The sequence below is a fragment of the Coturnix japonica genome, chromosome 3, assembly GCF_054131305.1.
Source record: "Coturnix japonica strain WE chromosome 3, WE-NBRP24, whole genome shotgun sequence".
Classification (NCBI taxonomy): domain Eukaryota; kingdom Metazoa; phylum Chordata; class Aves; order Galliformes; family Phasianidae; genus Coturnix; species Coturnix japonica.
The window spans coordinates 82,885,808-82,912,737 of NC_140665.1; the positions used below are offsets into that span (position 1 = coordinate 82,885,808).

Genomic DNA, 26,930 nt, shown 5'->3' on the forward strand with positions numbered 1-26,930 from the left:
CAAATATATTGAGTTGAATGTATTTTTGCTAAAATGAGGTGCTCGTGGTATTCCACGTGTTTTAATTATGAAATATCAGGGTGGTAATGTCTACTGATGACAGAAAGACAACCACTTCAGTACCGTACTGGATAGCGCACAGGAGGAACTGGGTGACCTTGAAGACAGAGCAATAGAATGTAATAGGTGAAACCAGATGAAATGTAATGTCAAAGAAGTCTTTCGTGGTCTGAGAGCCAAGATGTTTACTCTGAGCCATTAGTTCATCAGCATGAAGGGAGTTAGGATTTGTCTGTAGCACTGCCCTGAATTTCCATTTTGTGACTTGCCTTCATGAAAATCATTCTGTACCCTTTGGTCAGCGTTGTGGTCAAGAACAGAGTTTAAATTGGAACTGACTAATGAGCAAGAGGGATACAGAGAAAATCAGATATGTACGCATGTAATATCACAAGTGGAAAATATAAATCAGTATTGGAATGGCTTTCTGCAGCATCATTCACTCTGTCTTCTGTGAAGTCTGAAGGCTGCAGAGCTCCACTTGACTGGCCATGTAAGTGGCTACAACACATAGTACAGCTGTGTGAGTTGTTCTGTAAGGACAAGTACGGCTCTTCCACTTGACTGGAAGTTTTACCACAGTAGGGACTGAGCAGGATTTACAGGATTTGGCCTAGGAGTTGAACATTTTTTGCCACCAAAGTTTTATGGATATTTTTCATACTCTGAATTAAACTTTGCATTATCTATTTTAGATCCTTATTTTATTTTTTGTTTCTCCCCCCACTTTTCTTTTTCCCTTCCAGTCACAGCTTCTATTCACAGCAACACTGTGGCATTTGCCTTGTAACAAGAAGGATCTATAATCATGAAATAACCCAGATTTATGCTTGAAGCTGTGCCATATTTGTGAAAATAACTCGAGGGGGGAAAAAAATAAAGAGGAACAATATGCAGCAGATGTGAAGGTTTTACCTTCCCATTTAAGTAGGTTTATACTGTCAGCGAGTGTGGGCTTAGCACAGCCTGACAAAGTTTTAACTTACCAGATGTTCCACGTGATCAAATAGATACTATACAGCTGTTTCCCATTCTTTTTACTGTGCTCAGATAAATATACAGTAAATGCACTGAAATATGTTTATTGTGTTTTGGCCAGTATGTCTCCTGTTACTACGGAGAGCTTCCTTTAATCCACAGGCGCTGAGAACACAGGGGAAAACCAAAGGTGCTGTAGAAGTGTGGTGCAGATGGCTCATTTTCTTTCCATTGCTGTGAGGAGAAATTAGCAGCGCTTTGATTGGAACTGCACTGATGTTACTAACAAGAAAGGGATGAAGCACACATTTTGAATGTTGTGAGATCAGTGGTCTTATTCATGTGTGGTACAAACAATTTATGTAGGCCGTGCCTGATCTCTGTGCAAGCTCTGACTCCTGCATACAGGATTGGTCCCCTGGAGCTGACAGCTTCATGGATGCAGTGGAGTTTAGCTGCCAGGGGAGGTCATGGTTATGAGAGAGCTGCAGTCCCACAAGTAGCTTGCACTAATCCCATTAAGGGCTTTAGCACGAACTGAAGACACCTAATAGAATTCTGGATTCAGTGCAGTATAGAAAACAGGGCACCTCCGGAGCTCCTGGTGGGGCTGCCTGTATTCTTCATCCTGTCTGCTCATCCAGGAGCTGGCTGCCTGCCCGAAGATGGCCATTTGATTTGTTTTTTAAAGACACAAAGCATTTTGGGGTCAATCTAAGCAACTACTCTGAAGTGTTTCAGGACTTCAAGGTGCAGGTTACATTAACTGCCGCACCTGTCAACTTGATTCAATAACAGAGCAGCTAAATAATAAAAAAGGAAGTTTCATTTCCCCTCACCTGCTTTTCTGCTCTTGTTTCTTGTTCCTCTCCCTTCGACTCCCCATGCTCTCCTTAGCCCTATAACCTTACTGTTGCCTTCTTTCCCTCCTTTGAGCCTCCTGCCTTTTTGAATCTTCTCTTACACCTGGAAAATTCCTCTTGTCTACCAGGGGCCTTCCTTGTTCCCCTTTAAATCCTTCTTTAAAGCCTTCATCTTCCAGCAGAGGAATTACTTTCATCTTTCACTAATAATCTCTTCAATGTTTCTTGACTTTGCTCTGTTCTTTCCAGATTTATAGCCTAGTCTTGCAAACCTTTACACAGAAGTAACTGTTTGGTTAAATTGAGAACATTCAGGTAAAAGTTTGGAGGATGGTAATGCGTGTTCACTGGGAAGCTTTTAGAAATGGGAATATTTCTCACTTTGTAAAACAAGATGTTCACTTACGGTTTTCTGTATGTTCTTAAAATAAGCATTTGTAGCCTCAGTTGCTGTAGAACATACATGTCAATAACTTCTGCCTTTTATTCCCTAATTCAGGGTGTGGAACATATTCTCACAGATTTTTTAAAAATTTACTGTTGACAATATGGCTTTATACCTGGAGTGATAGGACATGTACAAGCTGTGCCTTTTATCTTACAGGTCTTCATTGTTTTGTGTTTCAGGAATCCCAAGCATCTGGGCTGCCTGAGTACATAAAGATTGTGGAAGTTGGGCCAAGGGATGGTTTACAAAATGAAAAGGTAATTTCTTTTTTTTTTTTTTTTTCATGTGTGCCATATCTTGACATAAAAATCAGTTTCTTTTCATTGTGTAAAATACTTGCATTATAATAATTATATTTTTTCAATTTTATACAGGAAATATAGTTAGTTATGTGTATTAATAACTGTCTTGTGTCTTAGAATTAAAGTATATTACTGTTTAGCCAAAAGTTAAATTGCATCACCTCTTGCTATACTTGATTAAGTAGCCTTTATTTTATTCAACCACCTTCTTTTCCTCTGGAATTTTTGTCAGCTAATCACATTCTGTTATGACATAATTAGCAAACACCACAACACACTAGCTATCTTTGTAACATGGAATATGTTGGTATATATGTATGGTAAGCATAGTATGATAGATTTTGTCATAATTCCTGATGAAATGAAATTAGGGAAAGAAAAATAAATATTAGTCCTCTGATATTATTTGCCTAAAGGAGTATAGGGAAGTATGGAAGTAGATTGGAAGGGATTATTTAAAACACAATACTTTTGTCAAAACTCAAACAATAATTCTTTTCCATAAATGTAAGTGTTTCCTCATTTTATTTTCGTGCTGGAAAAAATGGTCTAGAATCTTGTGTACCATTTATTGCTTCCCCTGAATGGTAGCTTCTGCTCTCAATAAGCAATGTAACACAAGTATAGTTGGTTATTTTATAACACATGTAGTGATTATTGATAGGAACGTGTCACTTATACAAATGACTCGCTTCATGAAATACTTTACAATAAAATGTCTTTGTGTTCACAGGTGATGGTCCCAACTGATACCAAAATAGAGTTAATCAACCGACTTTCTAAAACAGGCCTTCCTGCAATAGAAGTGACCAGTTTCGTTTCATCCAAATGGGTGCCTCAGGTGTGTAAAATCATCACAATTTCTACTTTAAATTTACATGTCATTTCATGCAGTAGTGTTTTCCAAAAGTACAGCCTGTGTACTTATCCAAGAATGTGGAACAGGAGTAATACATTGTTTCTGTAAAATCAGATACTATTGTCAGATGCTATTTATGCAGTTTTCACGTTTCATGGTTTTCTCTAGATTTGCTGAAGTTGAGCTAATAATAGAAACGTAGTCTCAGTGTATGCACCTTTATATAAGAACCATACATTCCTTTATCTATCTTTGTGTCTTTGTTCCACAGCGTGTTCTAATAAAAAATAACAAGTTGAAAGTATTTTTATTGTATTCACCTGTGCCCATTGAAGGGCTTGTTGGAACATGTAGGCTTTATAGCTTCTAATTATAATCTAATGTTAGCCAGAGCCACGCATTGCATGCCCTGGAGTGGGAATCACCTGCAGTGAATGCAAACAGAGTCGGTGTCAGCAACTGAACAAAAGTTCTGAAAAAAAACTGGTTAGAGTGAGGAAACAGCAAAAATAGATTGCTCCAGAAGGGAAAGGGAACCCTGAATCAAACACAGTAACCAGGATAGCAGAGTCTGTAGCCTTGTTGACAAAGGGTCATTCCAGCAGAGTCCAAGAACGGAGCAAGGTGGATGAATATAACCAAGACTGGCAAGAGTACACATACTGAGGCAAGTCCATGGTGATTTTGCAGTTCAAGACAGGAAGTCACATCTATCTGTGAAACACAGTCAGGATCCATTCAACAGATACATGGCCAAGCATGGGCTTGGTTGCTCCACAGCTGTGCTGTTCCTCCAGCAGGGAGGAAGCAGTAGAGCCTCAGCTTTTGACTGAAAAGGGAAATGTCTTTAACAGAGCAGTTTGGAGGAGCCTCTGCTGAACCTTTTTCCAGCTTTTTCTTACTTCTAGCTTTCTACTTCTAGCTTTCTTCTTCCAGCTTTCTGCTTTCTTTCATAGCTGAAATCTTAGACTTAGTCATCACTCCCAAACATAAAAAAATTCTCTACAGTCAGAGAAAGAAAACGTAATTGCACAGAACATGTGCAAACTGGGGATACTTCAGAAATGTTCCCTAACACCAAACCAAGGCAACTGACTTCCCTGACTCTGAAGTTCCCCAGTATATGCAGAAGCACTGGAGTATTTGTATGTCTAATAAGGACCACTCAAGTTATTGAGTGAAATATGAATATAATTGATGTGAGAAAATATGCTAATTTTTAACATTTTTAATTGCACATCTTCTGTTAAAATGTATACAAATTTTGTCCAGTTTAAGCTGTTGAGAATGTGTCCTGCAAGTGAACTGTAGTCCAGACTTTCTTCTGAGAAAAACATGATATGGTCATACTTTTTCTTGTTCTTGAGATAGCAAAGCAAACTGGCTGTAGAGCACACCCTGATTTATTTCAGTGTTTCTGGGATCACCAGAGAAGAACTCAAAGAAAGGATAAAATAAGGATGACAGCGATAATGCAGAATTTCTTTGGTGGCAGTGTACTTTCAGTTGTGCTCATTAAAGTGCCTGTGCTAAGTGTCATCAAACTTTGCTGCCACAGCAACACAAAATCTAACATAAAGTTTTTAAACACGTGAGGGGAAAGTCTTGAAAGAAAGAAAGAAAGAAAGAAAGAAAGAAAGAAAGAAAGAAAGAAAGAAAGAAAGAAAGAAAGAAAGAAAGAAAGAAAGAAAGAAAGAAAGAAAGAAAGAAAGAAAGAAAGAAAGAAAGAAAGAAAGAAAGAAAGAAAGAAAGAAAGAAAGAAAGAAAGAAAGAAAGGAAGGAAGGAAGGAAGGAAGGAAGGAAGGAAGGAAGTGATGGACTTCTTCATTTTCTATCTAATTATTTCCTTTTCCTATCAGCCATTAAGAGCATCAAATTTAACACTGCTGTGACTGTGTCAGAAAAAATGAACAGTCCCTTTTTATCTTAAATACACGTCTGAATACTTTATTTTAATGACTTAAGTTATGCTTAAAATGTTTCTTTATTTAAAATATAAGATTGTGTTGCTTTGATAGGAAATGCAGTCTTTAGTTTGTCTTTTCTTTGCTCATTTTTATTCTCAGGAGTCGTGGGAATAAAATTCTTGGTTATGTTTAGATTACTCATTTACTTCTTTATTTTTTGTTACTTTCAAGTTCTTTTATGGTTTCCTATCCATTTTTTTTTTTTTTTTTTGTCACAGAGATTCTGTTGCTGAAAAAAATGCTAGAAGTCCCACAGTAGAACAGTAGAAGTTCTATGTAAACAGGATCCTGCACCTATAAATTACAGGCCCCCAAATTATAAATGCCTACCATTAGAAATATTATTTTTAAATACATTTGGAAAAGAAATATTTTACTACAATTTAAAATTTTCTATCATGCAATGTGTAAAAATGGGATTTTACATACAGGAAAAATAGTAATGGGAGAATATACTACTTAAGGTACTTTTTGGACCTGGCAGCTTTATACAGTTTGAAACTGTGTCATTTTTATTTTCTAATATATTTTAAGTTGGACTGTAGAATTAGTTCCTACATTTGCCATTTATTTAGTCATTTAGTTTTAAATGTTCTCCTTTGCTCTCAGAAATGTTATTAATTTGAGGAATGAAAAACTGTCCTTAAATATAGCAATACAGAATGTTTTTCTAAGTTTATCAACTATGTTAGGTATAAAGACTGATACAGTTTATGTGGAAGCAATTACAGAAGTTGACTTTGTACTATTTCTTGATTCCTGATGTGAAATAAGTTGTATCAGCCTGTAAGACATTCTGCATACGTACCATGTATCTGCTAGGTGCACTTTGGGCTTACACTGTTGGAGGCAGGCTTGCATTGTTCTGATATATTTAATTCAGCCATTTTCATAATAGGAAACCAGTGATGTGAGATTCTAGATTGCTGGTAGTATTGACACTTAGTAATCTAGAATATACTGTGATTTAGATACTGCAAACTCTCAATATTTCACATCTTGCAGTTCCAAATAACAAGTAGTGAAAGCTTCATAGCTCATGTATTTTTTTAATACAGTATTCCTAAGTTGACTCTGCACAAGTGTGAAAATAATCAGTATTGTTGTTTGGAAATTTATATGAAAACTGATGTAAACAGCATTTAAAACATTCTGTGTAGATTGATTTTTCTAAAACTCAAACTCTGTAAGATGCAAAATAGGAATTACATGTAATGTTAACTTTATTGTTTTCGAACATAGGCAACATTAAAAAAATAAGTAATCTACAGTTTAATACACAAATAAATCTTTGCTTTTTCTTCTTTGTTAATACATGGAGCTATATTTAATTTTGAGTGAGAAAAGAGTAAGTATATCTTGCAAAGGCACAATTGCTCAGGTGTGGGCTGACAATGCAAATTATTTCTGTATTTTAGATGGCGGATCACAAAGAAGTAATGAGAGGCATTGAGCGTCATCCTGGAGTCCAGTATCATGTTCTCACACCTAATCTTAAAGGTTTTCATTCAGCTGTAAGTGTGTTAGTAGCAGACATGAATGTTCCTCCTCCATATTTTCATTTTTTTTCTTCCACCAGTGAAAATATCCATCAGTCCTTTTATATTCATATAAATGATGCTTGCATAAAAAGGAGAACTCCCTTTTTTTCTTAGACTTGTTGGCACTGGGAAAGTCTCTGCAGAATTTTTTCTTGTTAGAAAATAGTGAGTGAATTAAATGAAAGAGGTTTATAGGAATGTATTAGATTCCTTAAATATTTCATTTAATAAATTCTTAACTGTTCCAGTTCACACAGTGTAAATATTCATTATGTTAAGACTCAGAATGGTATAGTTCAGTCTTGAAAAAGCAATGCATATTGATATTTGTCTTTACATAGTTTGTTTGGTTTTTTTTTTGGTGTTGTTTGTTTGTTTTTTCCTAAAAATGTTTCATTCTTCCATGCTTTGCCTTGAAAGAGGGCAGGCCATATTTGGGAGGCATACTGCTTTACAGATGGACAGTTGTGGTATAGTCTGTCATTCAGTTTCTATACCGCATATGCAATCTCTGTTAAGTACAACCCTATACATAAGTGAGTCAGCTACCAATAGTCAGCCAACTTTGTCTGCAGTGGTTTCTGATTTGCCTCGTGTCAGTTGATTTACTGAGTACAAGCTCAGGGTAATCGTCCCTTCAGTGAAACACACACATTGACACTAGGCATTTTCTAGGCTGGTATTTGCTCTGACTCTTCTAAGCAGTATCCAAACACCCTCTTTCTATATTCTCTGCTCAGCTATGACGCCATTACCATTACACTCGATCATTGCCATCAACTGTATTAAGGAGATCTTATTTGTTACTGTTGCTGATACTGCAGTCAACTGTATCAAGGAAATCTTGTTGGTTACTGTTGCTGCTCTGTGTATTTGTGGGTTCTGGTCTAAATCTACTTCCTGGGGTAGGCAAGGAACTGACTTTGTACAGAAGATGAATATTTCAGAGATGTTACATGATCTTTACTTTTGAAAAAAAGAAATGAATTGTTATTTTTATTATATATTTTCCTACATTTTAATACTTAAATTTTATTACTTAAAAATATATGCATTTTTATATGTCTATGAAGAAGAAGGAGGTTTGTCATAAGCAAATGAACTCAAAAGTTTGATTTGATTGATTTGTATGCAATAGATTAAAACATAAGTAATTAAACTTATACGTTAGAAATAGAGATTTATAAAGTATATTAAAGTTCCAGAAGCTCTTATGGAATTAAATACTTAATCTCATCTTCTAATGTATTGTTGTACTTCTGTTCTGTTGAAATGTATTTTTCAGATTGCAGCAGGGGCTACAGAGGTCTCAGTATTTGGTGCAGCATCTGAATCTTTTAGCAAAATGAATATTAATTGTTCTATTGAAGAAAGCATAGAAAAATTTGAAGAAGTTGCTAAGTCAGCAAGAAATATGAATATTCCAGTGCGTGGGTAAATATTAAGATTCTTAAATCTTATAGAATTTTCAGAATAATGTTAGAGGGTTTATTTTTTTTCAGTAGAAAAGATCATTATCATATTTTTATGTAATAAATTAATGAAATAGTAGCCTTTTCTGTGATATTATTTTCCAATGTGAATATATTTAGTAATTCATTTCTATATTTTGCAACAATTAGTGGCAACTAGATATATCTGGAAATTACAGTGGATATATACAAATCTATTTTATTATGCAGTTGTTTTTTGTTTTGTTTTTTTTAATCATCACAGATGACAGGAAAAAAACTTACTTTGTTTTGCTGATGCCATTCCCTGAACCTTAAAAAATATACTGAATGTTTTTATTTTGTAGTAGTGTTCATGATGTATCACTTCATACAATGTATAATGGAACAAATTTATTCCTGAAGAAAAAATTATTTTTGTTGAAATCTGTTGTGAAAGCTTGAGGATCTGAAGCATACAGGATATCTGAAGTATGAAACTTTGAAATCTCCCAGTATTGATCTTTTTCTGGAATATTTTCTTTTAAAATTTCAGAATTCCTGAGTAGTACTGGCCCTTTGACAATCTTTTTCATTTCTGTTTTCTGTTGCATTACATTGAGCTTCATATCTAAGATTGTTTGTGAATGGAAATAACATTTACATATATGTTTCAAAATGAAACTCAGCACTGAGGAGTGCTAGTTATGCAAACTATATCAGGCTCAGGAAATACCTGCAGCTGAAAAGAAGTAAAGTTAGATACATCAGAGACTCTGTTCTTGGAAATCTGTCTGGGAATAAATACTGAGATCCGTCTTTCCTTCAAAACAGCAAAGAGAGAATGTTATTGCGCACTTTTTGCACAGCATAGTGTTTGCCTTGAGAAAAGATTTTATAATTATATGTCTCATACATTGTTATGTCCTTTTTGCCTGGCCTGGTCTGGCCCATTTTGGATGGACAATCACTTGGATAGAAACGAACCTCATTAAAAAACAATAAAATTGTAACAGAGTTTAAATACTCCAACTAGCAGCTTGATTCAAGCTTTGCCTTCCTGAGCAACATCTCTTATAAGAAGTCTCTGTTATTTAACCAGTCTCTACAGCCGCTGTTTGTTGTGTTTTTCTGAAACTGAACTCTAAGCTGAGAGTGTAACTAGTAACTTAAGTTTTCCAGGAAGACTAAGCTCAGGGATTAGTGCATGTCAAACAATGCTTTCTCTTTTGTGTTCCTGTATTTCACTACCAAACATCAAACATATGGCCCAATAGAGCCAGCCAGCAATCAAGGGAATCCTCAAAGCTTGTGGATCGCATATATTTTTGGATAGCTACGGGTGTCAACAATTGGAATTTCTGAAGATGTAAACTGCAGGTGATGAAGAAGCCCCCTGTGGTAGACTCTAGATTGATGTTGAAGCTTAAAGTGGTAACTTATATTCTCTGCACTAGTTTGCACATGTTTAAGAAGCCGGAACCCTGCTGCTTTTTTTGCACAGAATGTGCGTCTGAGGCATTTGTAACATGCCAGCAGCAATTATTCTGGCTCTGATACACTGACCTGTGATGGAAATAGCCATTCCCATGATACGATTCTACAACATTCCCATACATTTATTGTTAACTACCTGATCAATTATATATGGCCACAAGGCAGAAAAGAATGAGGAGAAAAGCCCACACAGTAATCCAAAATGAGATTATTTAACTCAGATAAAATATAATCAGATTACGTATATATTGAAGTAGGTTTGCACTTGTGGAGCTTTACACTGCGTTTAATGACACAGAACAGAATGTGGAAAAGATAATCAGGAGGTGAAACTTAAAACTATCTTTAGCAGAAATATTCATTGCAATCAAGGTGACTTTTTTCTGGATATAAAACAATCAAGAGTTGTTTATCAGAGCCTGTGATTTATGACCTTGATATACTAATCCCGTATTCAGCTGATATTTAAAGTATTAGTGTCAAATGAAATAAATGTCATTTTCCTTAAAACATTTTAATAACCTTTGCGTGATACTCTGAATGCTCGAACAAGCAGAGCTTTATAGTTTATAAAAATTGCAATTGATAGAATGAATGTATCTTTGTGATTCAAAGTAACATAAAATGAAGCTGTAGAATGTAAGGGCAGAGATTTGCATTCTATGCATCGAGAATTCTTGTTTTTAATCAGTTTCTTAGAGAACAGCTACTTCTGAAGAGCTGTAGCCGAACTCTGCAGCCTTTACACATGCACACTCCCAGGACTACACATTTTGATTTTTTGTAGGCAAAATATTTAGTTTGAATTACTTCGGTAACAAAAATATGCATGAATTGTATTTCTATTAATACAGGGATTGTTTCCTTTCTAAGGCACTATTGTTGTTTAAAGTGTTATTTATTTTCAGGAAATGGGTAATTTAGTGTCTTGCCCTAAGTCCTTATTTGTGCAGTTGAAAAATACTTCCAAAATAATTTTAAGGGGTTCAAATTTTATTTCTCATTTTTACTAGCAATTTAGAATGTATGTACTGAGTGTAAATCATTGGCAATCCTTGAATCTTACAAAAAATGCACTCAAATAGTTGAAACTAAACGTTAAGCTTTTGCATGTCTTACTGTTGCTACAGCTGCACTAACATTGACTCGATCATCATCCAGAAAATTTATGTTGTCAGCTGTCACATTTAAAATCTGTAGTGCAGTACACAGTTTTCTAAATGTTTACTAAATTAGTTCAAATGTTTATGAAGAATTGAAATCTTGCATATGGTCATAGAAGTTTGACTATTTATTAGCATCATAAAGGGGTTTTAATTTTTAGTTTTTGTACATGCATAAAAACTTTACAATAACATCTGGGACACATTCTGTGAAGACACTGTGCCAAATCAGTGTTATAAACTGTGTGGTCAGCTAATGACTACTATGCATGTTTTACATGGGACATGGCACAAAATATAGCTGGTTTTAGGACTGTATCTTTTAATGCATCATTCAGATACTATTACAGGTATCACATCTTTTTCAGTGATTAAAAAAGAACTCAAATAATCCAGGATTAGTGAAAAATTGTGGCACATGCTAGTTCCAAGTAATCACTTGGGCTGTGCTTGACTTTAAATGTAATTTTAATATAAGTGTAGGTATGGTGAAAAAATTAAGTAAATTCTGTTTAAATTAAATTACTTAATTAAAAATTAAGTAAATTCTGGTAAATTCTTCAAAGTTAATATAGTACATAATTTGAACATAATTTGAACAGAAACATTGCTGTTACTGCAGTAGAAGGTCTTTAAGAAATTAAGGAGTTTCTTGTCTACACTCTCCACCTCTTTCCACGAATGGCACTTCAGTTCTTACTTTAGTTCTGTGACAGTGAAACAGTATAATACTATTCCTCTGAAATGTTTTGTTCTGTGTAGGATTGTGTTTGTCCTGAAGAAAATAAATGAGGAATATAAAGCTGAAATGTTGCAATTATTATTATTTAATCTATCAAAAAGCACTTTTCCGTGACCTGTAATTAAAAGCTGAATGTATGTCACAGCCCTGAAAAAAAAAAATAAATTCCTGTGGATAGTCCATTTGAGGCCACTTGGACTATCTGCATGTGCAAATCTGAGTGTGTATGCAAATGTTTAGAGTTTCAGCGTTAGAAAAACAGATGGAAATGTTTGCTATGAAATAGCTTCTAACTCTGGAAGTGTTTCCCTACAAAGCTGCTGCTTCATAAATTAAAGCACGTGTAATCACACATTAATTCTAAACTGATGTATATAATTCCTTTGTTTATAGTCTATAATTTCTAAGAATGAGCAGCAGTGTGCCCAAGTTCACAATATGGAAAAGATTATTGAATTGTATCAATATTTGGCAAACATCCGTGCTTGTATGGAATTCAGTGCCAGTTGGTATACTTGAAATTTGGGAATATATATTTTTTTTCTGTGGCAGATAAATGTCATACAAACAATAACACACATAAAATTATTCAAATTTTGCAAACGGTACATTTTTCATTATGTTGTAATAAAGCTATCTTAACATTGAGATTTAAATTTGTATACGTCCTCATTGATCATAGTAAATACTTATTATTGTACATCTGTGTTAGTATAAAAAGTAAGAAGATACAAAATAGTACAAAACCTAACAGAAAGAATCAACTCTTTTTTTTATTTATTCTGCTAGAGATACTTGGATTTATTCTGAGGGGGAGAAAAAAAAAAAAGGAAGGGGGGCAGAAGAACACATTAGTATTCTTTTGATGTATTTTATAGCAAGCAATTCCAGAAATGTTTATTTCTATAATGAAACATTTTGAGTATCTGAAACTTCTGATTTTCAAGACAATTTGATCTTAGTAATTTAGTTCAATGATGCCTTCTTCCATTTTTGACAGCTTATCTTAGATTCCTTAATTCAAGACACTGCTGGCCTTACAACACTGTATTTCGCATACCCAATGAGCAGTATGAGGAGATGAAACTCGAGCAGTGCAGTTTTGCACAAATCAATGTGGTTTATAACCGTGTATATTTTACCAATGAAGACAGAAACTTAGAAGTCATATTTTTTGGATTTTTAGAGTACTTAGACTACATTTGCTTTATATGAATTGTATTAAACCCTCATTATTAGGCTGGATTGTGTAGTTCTTTGGTGTAGCCACAGTTATATTAATAACAGGGTGATTTGTATTATTATCCCTGCTTTAGGAAGTTAGTAAAACTAGCTTAGCACATTCATCTCACTATACGTGAGTCTATGTTTAAGACTGTGGGAACAACAAATGTAGACAAGCATTTAATAGACTTGGAAGCAATGCATTTTAATGTGTAAATAGTAAACTAGTCTATAGGGTTGTACAGTATTAAGCCATCTGGTCACAGGCCCCTGGAGAAGTTTGAGAATCCAGAGACTGCTAGGAGCTGGGACTTCGCACATTTCTCTCTACTGGGCAAAAGTTATGAAAATAATGAAGGAATTTTATCAAGGTGGATGATTACTCAATATTAGAAGAGAGATTTTTATTGAGAACCATGTTATATCAATTTGTACTCATCAGTTTTGTGCCAGTAAGATAGGAAATATTACTGTAGGGCCAGAAGTGTATTTACTTATTTCTCTTATTTCTCGTACTTCTCTGAATTAAAGCAATCCCTCTTCATTTCAAGTGTTGATGTAAAATTAGATTTAAAATATTTGAATGAAATTATAAGATAACCATGCATTGTTTGGTAGTATGTTACTGATTGTTGCATTGATAATTAAAAATAGCTATTAAACCTGAAATGCCCCTCATTATAGTAACAGTATTCTGTTTTTTAGAGAGGTCTCTCACAGAATTTAGTGGTGTTTTCTGGGCTTCAAAGTACATTAAAAAAAATACTGGACTTATTTACACACTGTGAGGCTGTCTTGGAGATTTTGTTTTTAGAAGAATCTCCTTTCCCCCCTCTCTTATTTGTATTCCCCTCTCCTTACAGTAAAGATTGTGTGTTTCTAACAAATGGCTTCCTTTGCAAAGAGACAGAATATATCAACCTTAGTATTATGAATTCGCTAAATGATAGGCATATACATTTTAGCACGAACATCCAATAAAAATAAATACATCTGCAGTGAACATGGTAAATTATATGCGAACTTACACTATAATAATAAACAGGAAACAGCAGCATCTGAGTCTGCAACTGGCTTCTCAGGAGGCTCTGTGCTTCCAGCTGTGGTAGCAGCTGTGGATCTGGCTCTCGAACTCTTGCTGAAACAAGCTGACAAAGGGCTGATTACAACATGGAGTTGAGTTTCTGCTTGGATTCATTTTCATTTTAACACTTTGGTTTTGAAAAGTTTGTTCATTTACCCTGTTTGTGGTTTCATATGCAGTCATTGGGCTGGTGTGGTAGTTATCACTGCTCCTAGTCACCTTGATCTTGGGGACTTCGTACTGTCTATACAATTTGTGGAGCGCAGCAATTTAGTTTTGGCTTACTGGAAGAAACCGAAAACTCGCTTCCTCTTCCTTATCCCTCCCCATCCCCAGGGGCTGTTCAGCATTTTTGTCCAAAATATTACACAGTAAATTTGTTGGGTTTTGTGTTTTAAATTGTTGTTGTATGCATAGAAAGCAGCTTAGGAGAAGCTCAAATGATAGTCACCTGCAGTGAAGTCTGAAAAACATGCAAGAGACTGGGCAAACTCTGCCTGGGGAAGGAAGCAGAGATCTTTTTATCACCTTTACTAAGGGAATTAATTGGTTTCATAAAACCTGAGTGAGAAAAACAGCATCTACCTGTGTGTTACTAAAGGGGCTTTATAGGTATTTTCACATATTGCAAGTTCTTTCTGCTCCAATTGCTTGAGCTCTTTTAGTGATAGCATGCTAAAGAAATAGTTAAGCTACTAAAATGCCTGGCCTTCCTTCAACAAAGATTTAAGCACATACTTAGAATTAAACACTTCCAATTGCAAAGTTTGCTTTGTAAACTTCCAGATATTTGCTTCTGCTCATATACTGAGGAGTGTCTCTGGTGAGTATCCTGAGACCAAGGCAGTCTTTCTCATTACAAATTCCTCTTTCAGTCTTGCCATCTTTTTTAGAAAACAGCTGTATTCTCCAACTTAAGTGAATCCCCAAATTAAATCCCAGTTGTCTCTGTAACTTATTGCTAAAACTCTTCCCTCTTTTTCCCTCTGCCTCTTTTCTTCACACAAGAAGAAACATGCTTTTTCTCATGTGGAAAAATAGATACACTGTGCTTTTCCTTCTGTCATTCCCTTCCCATAATCTTTTTCCTTCTCCTCCACTGTCGAGCAGCAGGAGTTTCTAGTCTTCTTTCCATCTGTACCCCTTCCACTTGCCCCAGTGACCCCATGTTCTGTTCTCCCTCTTATTTCATCCCTCCCTTATTCTCTTTCTTAACCTCTCATTGTCCTCTGGCTCTTTTCCATTGCAATATAAGTAAGCATTTGCCTCTTAAAAATTGCACCTTTGACCCTACTTGGTTCTTTATATCATATCTCATTGCCTATCTCTCCTTCATTTCTAAGCTCATTGAAGGCGCTGTTTATAATTACTGTCTGGAGACCCTTTTCTGTAATTCCCTCCTATAACTCCTACACTTTGGCTTCTGTTGCTTGCTTGCAACTGCAACAGCTCTCACCAAACTCCCTGATGACAGGATCTCAGAAACAGTAGTCTATCGCCATTCTTCTTGCTTTGTCAGTAGTGTTTGCTGCAATGGACCACGCTCTTCTTTAAATGTATGTCCTTCGTTGCTTCCTGTGGCTCTATCTTGTTAATTGTCTTCTTTTTAATCCGTTCTCTAGCATGTTCTTCAGAGTTGTCTGCCATTTTGAAAGGGGTGTGGGTGGAGGTCCTAGGTTTTGGCTGGATTCTCATTTATACCTTATGGATCATTTCAAATACTGCAAAGAAAATGTAGTTGGCAAATGTATATGTAGATAACAGATAACTTTATATTAAAACCTATCTATCTCCTCTTCCTCAAGCTTATTAATTTGGAATCACACAAATGCAATTACAAAGCATCCCACCCAGAGCTCCTTTGAATGTCCTGGCAAATTCTCAGAGGAGATAAATAATTATCTTCCCTCTTTAACAGAGGCATGCATGTTTTCTCTTTTCATGTAACAGATTGTACTGCTGCTAGCTGTACCAGTCCTTGCAGGCATCTGTTCCAGCTTTTTCTGTGAATGACTCAAATTGTGTCTGCTTTCCAATAAGAGAACATAACAAGAACTTGTCAAATGAAATTCATGTTCTGTATTCAGTTCTTGAAATGCTTATCCTTGTATATGTTTGGAGTGCATTTTGCTGTTTTACAGTCTCAGGCATTTAACTTCCTTTGTCATTGCTGTCTGTTGAGTCCCATTTCTGTTGATTCTGTCCTTTCTTCATAGAATCCCACTGCTTTTTTGGTAAGGACAGTACCAAGAAAATTGATGTTATAACCACATTTCTTACTGTAATTCATTAAATGAGAGCATTTAGCATTAGCATACTAAATTCTGCCAAATCCTTAGAGTTCATCTTTGACAAGTTTGACTAAAAATAATTATTTCATTATCCTTAGAACTCTGCTGTCTCTGGCTGGAATTCCTTTACCTGGCTAATTTTTCTGTAGTCTCTATTTTCTACAGTGCAGTGTTGAATATCAGGTGCCCAGTTAGATTATACTTGCCATATTTTCTTTGTTTAAAATTTCATTCCAGTTGCAGTGGTGGAAGCATGCAGGGAGTTCATAATCTCAAACAGATTTGTGCATTGTAGTAGGCAGATTCCTTAGGTCACCACATAATTTCATACCCCAGCAGGCCCAGCTGCATTATGTGAGCTCAGGCAAGTTTCTGCTAGCTGATGGGAACTACAGGGAGTCAGTAGTTCCTTGTTCTGTAGGTACCTTTTGTCCTATTTTTACTTCTGTTTGCCATATGCCTTTCCAGATGTCATTTGTGCCACATTATCACTACTAAATGCAGATCTTACTGATCTAAGGTATGTAAATGCTAGGAACATGCAAATAAATACTGTATGTTTTGTATTTACTTTGCTCTGGTTTTGCCTCACTTCATAATGAGAGCCGTGGTTGATGTTGCAAAATCGTTTCATTAAAAGTCTGTGTGTTTGCTAGCTGTAGGCACAATGGTATTGTGTTATGACCAGTCCCTTTGGCTCTGACATTTGTCATGTTTAGTAGCTTTTGAAAATCTCTTTGTATGCAGACAAGAAAATTAAGGAAATTTTCTCCAGTTGTTTCTTAGTTATGTGTTTCTGGAAAGCAGAGCAGTGCTTAACTGTTAAAAGTAGCTACTGTTTCATGTAGATAAGAAAAGTTGGAATGTTAAAATTTAAATGGTGACAACTAAATTGAAGGATAAAAAGTGCATGGCTGAGTTTGAAAAACCTGGTTTTCATAATAACATAAAGATAATTGAAATCATGCCTACTGGGCATCTGGGTTAAAATTACAAGCAGGATGTATTGGACCCAAGCACTTTTGTGGAAATGAACTTTCTTTTCCATTTCTTTGTCAGGGCTAATCAAGATGCTTTTTTAGGTTCAGGATCTGCTTCATTCTCACTGCTAGTCCCCGTGTGCCGACAGCATGCCTTGAAATAAAGGATGGAATATGTTCTGTGCATTAAAATACTGACATTTTTTCACAATTTGTTTTTGCCCATTACTCATCCTGATTTCACATTATATCAATCTGTTTATCTGTCAACTGCAAAGAAAATACATGCATTTTACTACAAACTGGCATCTTTTCAATCTAGTTTCATTATACAGTGTATAATTTTCTGTTATATTCTTTAGTGCTGAGGGAAGGGGAGAAACAGGGGAATGATAGAGGCTCTTGCTCCCCTATTAAGCAGTTGAGTAACCTCCCACTGGGGCCGGGGCTTTGCCAGTCTTTGAAGCTGTTGGAAATACCTCTACAGCTACACTTATTTTGATTTTGAATGTCTGTTTCTGGTGGGTTTAATCCTTTTCCTAATCAATTTAAGATAAACAATTAGAAATATAATTGGAATTTCATGTATTTTAATTGTTATTAAAAAAAAAGGAAATTTAAACCCAATTCTACATTATCACGGCATTAAGACTGAACAATGAAGATTCAGCTGTGGCTTTCAGTTTTTGTGCTTTGTAGAATAGACAGCTGCTGAGAGACACAGTCTGGTCTCGATTTCTTATTGTCCCAAGCAATGAAGCTGTAGGTCTCCTGGGGCACTGGGACAGAGGTGCCAGCACAGAGGGCCAAAGCTACCCCCAATCACTACTGTTCCAACTACTGTGATGAAGTGGTGAGGTAGTTTTAAGTTGCTTATGTCCTTCTACTGCTCTCTGTGATCCAGGTTGGCACAATGAAGGAGGTGTTAGGATGCTTCCTCTGAATAGCTTGTGTGGGCCAGGCAAGGCAAAATTTGAACAGGCTCTTGTAACTTATAAAGGAAATGTCGAGAAAAATTGAAGTTTCCTGCAGCAGAGTTAACTTGGCTGCGCTGTTAATGCTTTACAACTTCTAACGTATATTGAGCATAAATAAAAATATAAAATTTTGTCCTGTGATTTAAAAAGAAATTTGGGAAACCTGCTATTTTCATCTGATGTAATTTTAACTTTTTATTAAAATCTTTATTCTACATTGATTAGCTTAATTACTCAAGGTTATATGTAAGCATTTTAAAATTTATTTTAATGTAGCATGAACAGATACATAAATGCACATATAAAACAGAAGTATCTTTGTGTGTTGTTCTTTTTACTATAGGTATGTGTCTTGTGCATTGGGATGCCCATATGAAGGAGACATCACACCAACTAAAGTGGCAGAAGTAAGAGTGAAATTATGACATTTCTTTTAATGAAATTAATATACATTTGAAGATGTCTATAAGTCATATTATCTATTTAATCCTAAAAAAGATCTTTAATGAATAACAGGAGAAAAAAACAAAACAAAACAAAACAAAAAAAAACACCACAACTAAAACTAAAAGTAGGTGCACAACTTCACTATTTTCCTCCACCATCTGTGGTCAAATGGTGTGTTTTGATTGTCATGAGAATATGGTGTCCCTCAGTCATGAGAAGATGTATCATGTACTATTCCCTTCAACAAGGAAGTATGGAAACACTTAAAGAAATAGGTGTGTCAGTGGACCAGGTTGTATGAGATGATCCATCCTACACTGGCATGAGTTATTGCTGCTGTCAGCCAGCAAAGTCACAGGTAAAACATTGTGTTTTGGCAAGTGCCACACAAGTCTCACGTGACTGACACATGAACTTGTCCACAATGTGATTTTCTGCAACTTAACTCATTATGCTCATCTGATGAAGGACACCTCTCTCCACCAATTTTTTTCCATTTTGGATAAAGACAGTGAAGATGGTCTTAGTCCAGCCTTTTCTTTCTTAGCAGAGCTGGCAGACTGAAAAAACTGGGAAGTGGAATACAAGTGTTATATTTTGCAGGAAGATGAAGTGTGCAGTGAGGGTGAGATGGACAGCAGAGATGAAAGCAGGGAGGGAATTCAAGCAGCACAAGATCAAACACAACGTTCCTCCTGGAGAAAGACTTGTCTTCTCTGTTACACTTAATCACCTATTTTTGATGATGTAGCAAAATGTGCAAACCACTTTTTTTGGTAGCACTAGCACCTAGTCAACATTAGTCTGATTTATTGTATTCTCCTTGTGTGGCTTTCAGGTCCCATTCTCATGCATCTTCTTCTGTGTACATCCCAGATGGAATTTGTGATAATACTGCTCCCACAGCAGCCACATAATACTTGAACTCTTTGAAAAAATAGCTAAATTGGAAGGTACTCAGTATTTCTAAATTAATTGGTTTTAATATGAAGTGAAAGTTATAAGTGACACAGCTTTACTTAGAGTGGTGATGACAGATTCAGCTGTGCTGTTGGTAAATTGCTTACTGCAATATCATGTTCCCCAACAGGCTTCTTTCCATGTGTTGCTTGTTTTCTTAAACTAGCTACTCTCCTTGTGCAGAAAAGCCCCTTTTCAGATTGACAGTGGGTGTGCTATCTAATGTTCCAAACATGCATATATTTACATACACAGCTATTTTATGCCTAAATCTTAGTACGTGTCTTTTTGTGTACCTCTACACCATTGTGCATGAGTTTAAGAATGAAAGCTTCCTCATTAAAGTTACTAATGCAGGCCTCGATTCAGCAAGCAGTCATGTTTCTGTAGAAACATCTGATTAGCTGTTAATGGATTTTATGTGAACATCTGCACTCATCCTTTGCTGAACCAAAACAATCAATATTACTGGCCCTTGTTGCTCTCCCTGTCAGAGATCTGCCTCTTGGGTCATCATTTTTCTTGGGATGGGAGCATCTGATTGTGCATTGTAATCAACAGCTATGATTGAAAGGTTTAGGCTATTTTGATACTGTCAATGAGAGTGAACAGATTTATTTATTTTTTTTTTAATCGAAACTTTAACTGAAGCAAAAGCAATTAGGGGAGAGAGGTGGATCATCAACCTACATACTTTTCGGGCTTAACTATGTCATAACTGTTTTACAGTTATCTAGTGAGTCCAAGCTTCAGATACGTATAGAATACATCTGGTTCATGCATATAGTTCTTTGTTAAAAGTAAAAAACAAAACAAAACATTTTTAATGTATTATAATAAAACTACATAACTCATTTTTGTCACTCTGCTTCTCCTTGGAATAAAGTCTCTGTTTAACTGTTTTTCATATAAATATTTATTAATATTAACTATGGAGTAATTTCCATTCACTGATCAGGCTACAGAAAATGTACCTAATTTTGTTTTAACATCATTTTCTATTATTGCAAAGTTTCTCTTGCATCATAAGGACTGCAATGTGATTTTGTGTTGTTACTCACTTAAAAGTGTTAGTAACTAGACTATGACCTTTTGTATTAAATTTAAGAGTATAGTTTTAGATTTTCTTTGCAACATGCCTCTTGGGTTGCAGTGATAGGTCACCAACTTCCATTTTGATCAATGCTTGATGTCAGGGCGGTGCTCCCAAAGGGAGCAGCCCAAGGCTGATGCAGAGAAAAACTCTCCAGTAGTGCAGAACACAGCTGTTCAATTACAAACCTATAACACATTCTGGTTACATTGTGTTGTGTTCTCTTGTCCCCTACCTTACTCTCAAAAATCCACACTGAAAACTTAAAAAACTTTATAACTAATGAGCTGCCTCTTAGTATAGTAGGTTAGAAAATTCAGCATGAGAAACACTCGTTCATGTTCTAAGCATGCATGTTCTTCTTGAAACTAAGCATCTCTCTTTTTAAGGGTCAGTTTAAGGCTAGGTCACGACACGTCAATGATGATATTCAGTTTTGTTAGCAAAGTTTCTCATTTTCTTCTTTCAGAACAATATATTTAGAAAGCTGGAAGAGAGAAGAACTCAGCACAGGTTTGAAGGGAATTCAATAGGATTTCTAGCAGTTCATATAGTCTCCTTGCCATCACTAAAATACTCACCTATAAAATGAATCAAGTGAGGAAAAGAATGTGAAAATGAACAAAACAAAAACGGATGTTTGGGGACTAACTGGGGCTAATTCACCTCTAACTGCAGATGGTCCATTTTATGTTACAACAGCAGTGCAGTTTAAACATCCACAGTGTGATGATGATATAAAATTATGCTGCAAGTTACAATTCATTTTTGCAATCTGGTGAATGTCCTTCCCTTTCTTAAGTAACAATGGAATATATATTGATATGACTAAAGGACTCTTCGATTATAAAGCAGGAGTTTTACTACATTTGCAATGCTCATAGTGCTTAAAGGCTTTAAGCAAGACAACTCAGACCACTTGAACTTCTTTTTCAGCTGTTCTTTGAATTAAGTGAACAATGATATTGATCCAGTACTTCTGGGACTGCTAGTGCAGCACTTTGTCAGCTTCCTCAGGCATATTCACAGCAATCCTGCTGATGAAGTCTTGGAATTGCTTTAACAGCTAAGTGCAGTGCAACCAAATTTGTCCTGGAGAAGAGTCATGTTTTTTTCATTTCTAAACAGTTGATGTCCAGATTAGAATTCCTCTCCAATGGAGTGGCCTGTTGGGATTGCTGATGCACAGTGGGAAATGCTAAAGGAGACATACATACACAGCACGTGCAAATCACTTGAAGCCTTTTCCGGATAAATTTGACAAAATCAAAATAGGAAGTTCCTACATTCAATTCCTAAAGCAATATATTCAGTGTAAACATAATTGTTGCTTCCTTGTGTATGTCTCTCCTTGTGCAATCTGATCTCATGCTCACACGGTAAATTCAGCAGACATAATTCCTGAAACATTAAGGGCTCTAGTTCTGTAAGAACTGCAACAAGTATGGGGTTTTGCTTGTTATGAAGAGAAAAAAAATAGGACTTAAAAACTTGAATGTTAATTGAATTACAGCTTTTCTTTTATACGTTTTTAAAAAATTGGCTTCATGAAAAGCAAACATCTTAAAACTTCAGTTTTCATTGATGTTTTCAGTACCTAGACAAAGCCAAATCAACCTACTTTTTGATTATTTAATGTCTTAACTAAGCCACGTGCTTGACTCTATTTAATAAGCAAACAAAAAGGCAGGTCTTTTACCCTGTGGTTTGTAATCTGAAAAGTGCATGGAGAAAAACAAACAGCTGGGAAGTGCCCAGAGAAAAGAAAATGCTGGGAAAGGGCTTGACAGAAGTTCATAATGTAAAGTTTTGTTTGTTTGAATTATGTGGAGAGCCAGAAAGCAGTTGTTGATGGATTGCTTAGTTGTTTTTTCATACGCAGAATCAGACCTATAAACTTACAAAAGGAGAAGATGAATGGGATGTTCTTCTTGGGGTGCAATTTTGAAGAATGAATAGTGGTTTTCTGATATGTAGAGAAGTATACTCTTTTTAATGTATATTCTGGACCTTATTTTTACTTTTATCTTGCCTTCTTGTTTCTGTTTCTGATCAGGTGTCTAAACGGCTGTACAGTATGGGCTGTTATGAAATTTCTTTGGGGGATACAATTGGTGTGGGGACTCCTGGAAGTATGAAAAGAATGTTGGAAGCTGTTATGAAGGAAGTCCCTCTGAGTGCCCTTGCTGTTCACTGCCATGATACATATGGGCAGGCGCTAGCCAACATCCTCACAGCTATACAGGTAACATGAGTTCTTATCTTGAAGTCATGATAGAAACAATAGTTTAGTTCAAGTGCGCAATTTAAAAAAAAACTCCCACCTTTAATGGAGAGGAAACAGCCACTCATTAAACTTTCAGCAACTATTGCTTGCTTTTCAAACTGTCTACAGGTATTATTGAATTATAGGATCTTTGGTGTTGGATGGAACCTTTAAAGGTCATGCTTTCCGGCACCCCTGCAATGAACTGGGACATCCACAGCTAGATCAGGTTTGTTGTAGCCTGATCCAGCCAGGCCTTGAATGTCTACAGGGAAGGGGATTCTACCACATCTCTGGAGTGTATGCCAGTGACTCACCACCCTCAGTGTAAAATAGTTTTTCCTTATATCCAACCTAAATTTGCCCCTTTTGGTTTGAAGCCATTTTCTTATGTCCTATTACCACAGACCCTGCTAAAGAGTCTGTCTCCTTCTTTCTTGTAGCTCCTCTTTAGATACTGAAAGGCCACTATCAGGTCTCCCTCTCTTCTCCTGGCTAAACAGCCCCAGCTCTCTCAGCCTGTCCTCACAGGAGAGCTGTTCCATCCCTTGAATCATTTCTGTGGCCATCCTCTGGATGTGCTCCAACAGGTCCATATCTCTCCTGTGCTGAGGACTCCACATCTGGATGTAATACTCCAGGTGAGGCATTGCCAGTGCAGAGTAGAAGGGGAGGGTCACCTCCCTGACCTGCTGGCCATGCTTCTTTTGGTGCAGCCCAGAATATGGTTGGCTTTCTGCGCAGAAAGGGCACATTGCTGGTTCATGTCGAGCCAGCCATATCCTGGGCTGTGTAAAAAGAAAAATAATGCCACTGTTTTTGAAAAGCAACAAACAAAGAAAAAAGCACAATTGTAAAAAAAATTACTGCTTTTTTTTTTTTTTTTAATAAGAAAATGTCAAAAATATTCTGCAATCTTGCATGAAATAGAAAGTAGTCAGTTCTGGATTCCGATCTACTTCTTATCTTTAATTCTATACAAAAACACTAAGAAACCTTGATGATTAATATATTCCATTTATGTTGCATGAATGAGGGAGGTAAAATACTTTTTATTCTGATGTCTCGGATTCCACTTTTCCAAGGAACATTTGTACATTCATTGTTAACTAAACTAAAATCTCTGCTTTACAGATGTGTCTAAATATAAAATAGAATAATACATTATTACATTTAGATTTCAGGTTGATAGGCCTCAGTTATTGAAATCACATACATAGAATTGTATAGATAATTTTTTCCACTATTAACACACCTTCCATATGCTTTTATATTTATGAATTTCATCTTTCAAACAACTTTGTACCATGTTAATGTTATTTCAAATTCATGGGTAAATTATCAGGAATACTTAACTCTGATAAAAGATATTTTACACTTTGTGTTTATGGTGTTTGGTGGTTGTATTTTATTTTATTTATTTATTTTTTATTAATAATTTAACACAATTCAAAAAATAGACTACAAATTCTAATGGAGTTTTTGTAATGATAGCATCTTAATGAATAATACTTTCACAGATACATGCATCGTTAACTAGAAACAGTATTGTTCTGTTTTATACTGAATGACACTTTCTGCTTCCTTACATTTCATGATGTTACTTTTAAGGTCAACTTTTCTTTGTCCTGTCTTTTTGCTTTGGCACCGCTCTTATCATTTCATTTAGAAAATAACAGCATCTTATTAACAGTGTTAGTGATAAAAGCAACAAGAGAGAACACACAAGTGTTTCAGTCAGCATTAGAATATCTGTAGGTACTTGATTAAGTGCTGAATGACAAAATCTGATTAAAAACGGTTCTAACTTTTACTTACAGTGTATTGCTATTACTATAGTATTCATTATTGACCCTTACTCACTTTTACTGTTGCAAATATGTGTATGTACGTGCCATGGGATAAATAAATTGCCAATTTCACAGTTAGCTTCAGTTGCAGATGTAATAGCTAAAAGCATGAAAACCCCTGAGTATGGGAGTAGTTTGCCATAAAAATGCTTGAAGGATTGTATTCAGATCCTTCCTTAAAATAATTGCTGTCATGGTGCCTACTAAACACTGAGCTATGATTACGCTTTGTTACCCCTGATATTTGTTGTGATACTCATGTTTATATCATGCTGCTATCTTTTTGTTTACATCTTAACTCTGGAAGAGTTAAATGGGAAAAATCATCTTAGGTTGCTAACGTGCAGTTTAGGCTGTTAAACATGTAAATTCAAGAAAGCAATAGACCTGAAAAAAATCCCTAGGCAGCTTTCTATGATTTCTGGGAAGCCAGGGGTGCCTAAGCTTCCAACAGCAAACTTCCTTATGTGCTCAAGTTCTGCTACAATGCATGCCTAAAGGTGCTGTGTTTTTGGCTGAACTGAGCTTGTCATAGGTTTTGCCAAAATTTCTTGATGAAGCAGGCATTACACAGTCTCCCTGGCTGGATTTATGCAAGCAGCTCCTTGGCTTGGCCTAAACGTAAGTCCCCAGACTCTTGGATACTCAAATGGGTCTGGAATGTCACAACACATCCTGCCTCTGTGGCCTAGCACTGGCTCTAAGTAATGGCTTTGTTCGAAGAGATGGGGCAGCTAGCAGTGAATTATAGCTATTCGGTGTTATTTCTAAAACAGGGCAACTGTGGCTGGTCAGTTGGATTATAGATGCCAAAGGTGGATTAGAATTCCAAGTCACTTTTTAGTCCCTGCTGCTGTGTTTGTCTGTGTTTTCTTTTCTGCCAAAGAGACATGAATGGGCAACTTAAAGTACTGGAGCAAAACTGTTGACTTCAACTCAGTAATTTGTTTCATAGACCAGATTCCCATAGATGGAATTCCTTACTCTGCTTGCTTTATGGGTTTGTGTGACAGACACAGTATTTCATCAAGAGTGAAATGTGATTGAGGGGTTATAGAAATAACGGGCTGCAATTATTGCTTGAAAACAGTTTTCAAGAATATTCAGTAGGTAAATTACAGTGCAAACTACAACCTCCAATTGAGTACTATTGCATTGTATATTGTGTTTCCTAAGAATTAATGACTGACAGCTGGAAAGCCACAAATCACTCTACACTAATTCAGGCATTACTTCGATGGGAGATCTCCTCGGAGTGGAAAGAGGTGCTGGTGATTCAGTAAGTGATTTTTTATACAGATCACATTGTCCTGTACAGGATTATACTACCCAGAATATTTTCTTTTGTTTGGGGCTGGTCCAAAGTCATCTAGAACTGACAGACCGTATCTGTATAAGAAATTAGCAGGGAAGTAGCCTTGTAATTCTAGTATTCAGTTTTATGTGTGTTGTTTTAGCAAAAGGGTAGGTAGTGAAAGATGGAAGAGAGATTAGCCAACTTTTAGGGGATAAGTAATTTTTTAAGTTGCTGAAGTGAATAATATGGGTAGAAAGCATTACATTAAAGAAAAGAAAGGAGATTCACTTTTATGAAAAGAATCTATGTAAAATGTGAAAAACATGAAGTGATGTTTCAGAACAAAACATTAAACAGAGGTGACTGGCTCTCTTGGTTAGCTGGCTTAATATTAAAACACCAAAATACAAAATTAAATGAGGAGGCAGGTTTGGAGGACAAGAAATGATGTGATGATTTAATTAGAAGTTGTGGTATGTTGAGTTAAATTGCATATGTGGGCTAGCTAATGTGACAAATACAAAATGGGGCTAAAAGAAGTAATAAAACATCTATAGAAAATTGTTACAGACCTCCAAGGAAGACTAAAAAGAATGGTCAGGAAACTTCTG

At 35.8% G+C, this 26,930-nt stretch overlaps 1 protein-coding gene across 5 annotated transcripts in view; it reads left to right on the forward strand.

Annotated features, from left to right (window-relative positions):
- Window positions 1-26,930, forward strand: part of HMGCLL1 (3-hydroxy-3-methylglutaryl-CoA lyase like 1) — a 94,833-nt gene that overhangs the window by 16,172 nt on the left and 51,731 nt on the right. For all 5 annotated transcript variants that reach the window (XM_015859229.3, XM_085543847.1, XM_085543846.1 and 2 more), the window contains exons 2-7: window positions 2,529-2,606; window positions 3,385-3,492; window positions 6,896-6,991; window positions 8,304-8,452; window positions 18,750-18,813; window positions 22,963-23,151. In XM_015859229.3, the coding sequence (XP_015714715.2) occupies window positions 2,529-2,606; window positions 3,385-3,492; window positions 6,896-6,991; window positions 8,304-8,452; window positions 18,750-18,813; window positions 22,963-23,151 (684 nt within the window). The remainder of the gene's footprint in view (window positions 1-2,528; window positions 2,607-3,384; window positions 3,493-6,895; window positions 6,992-8,303; window positions 8,453-18,749; window positions 18,814-22,962; window positions 23,152-26,930) is intronic.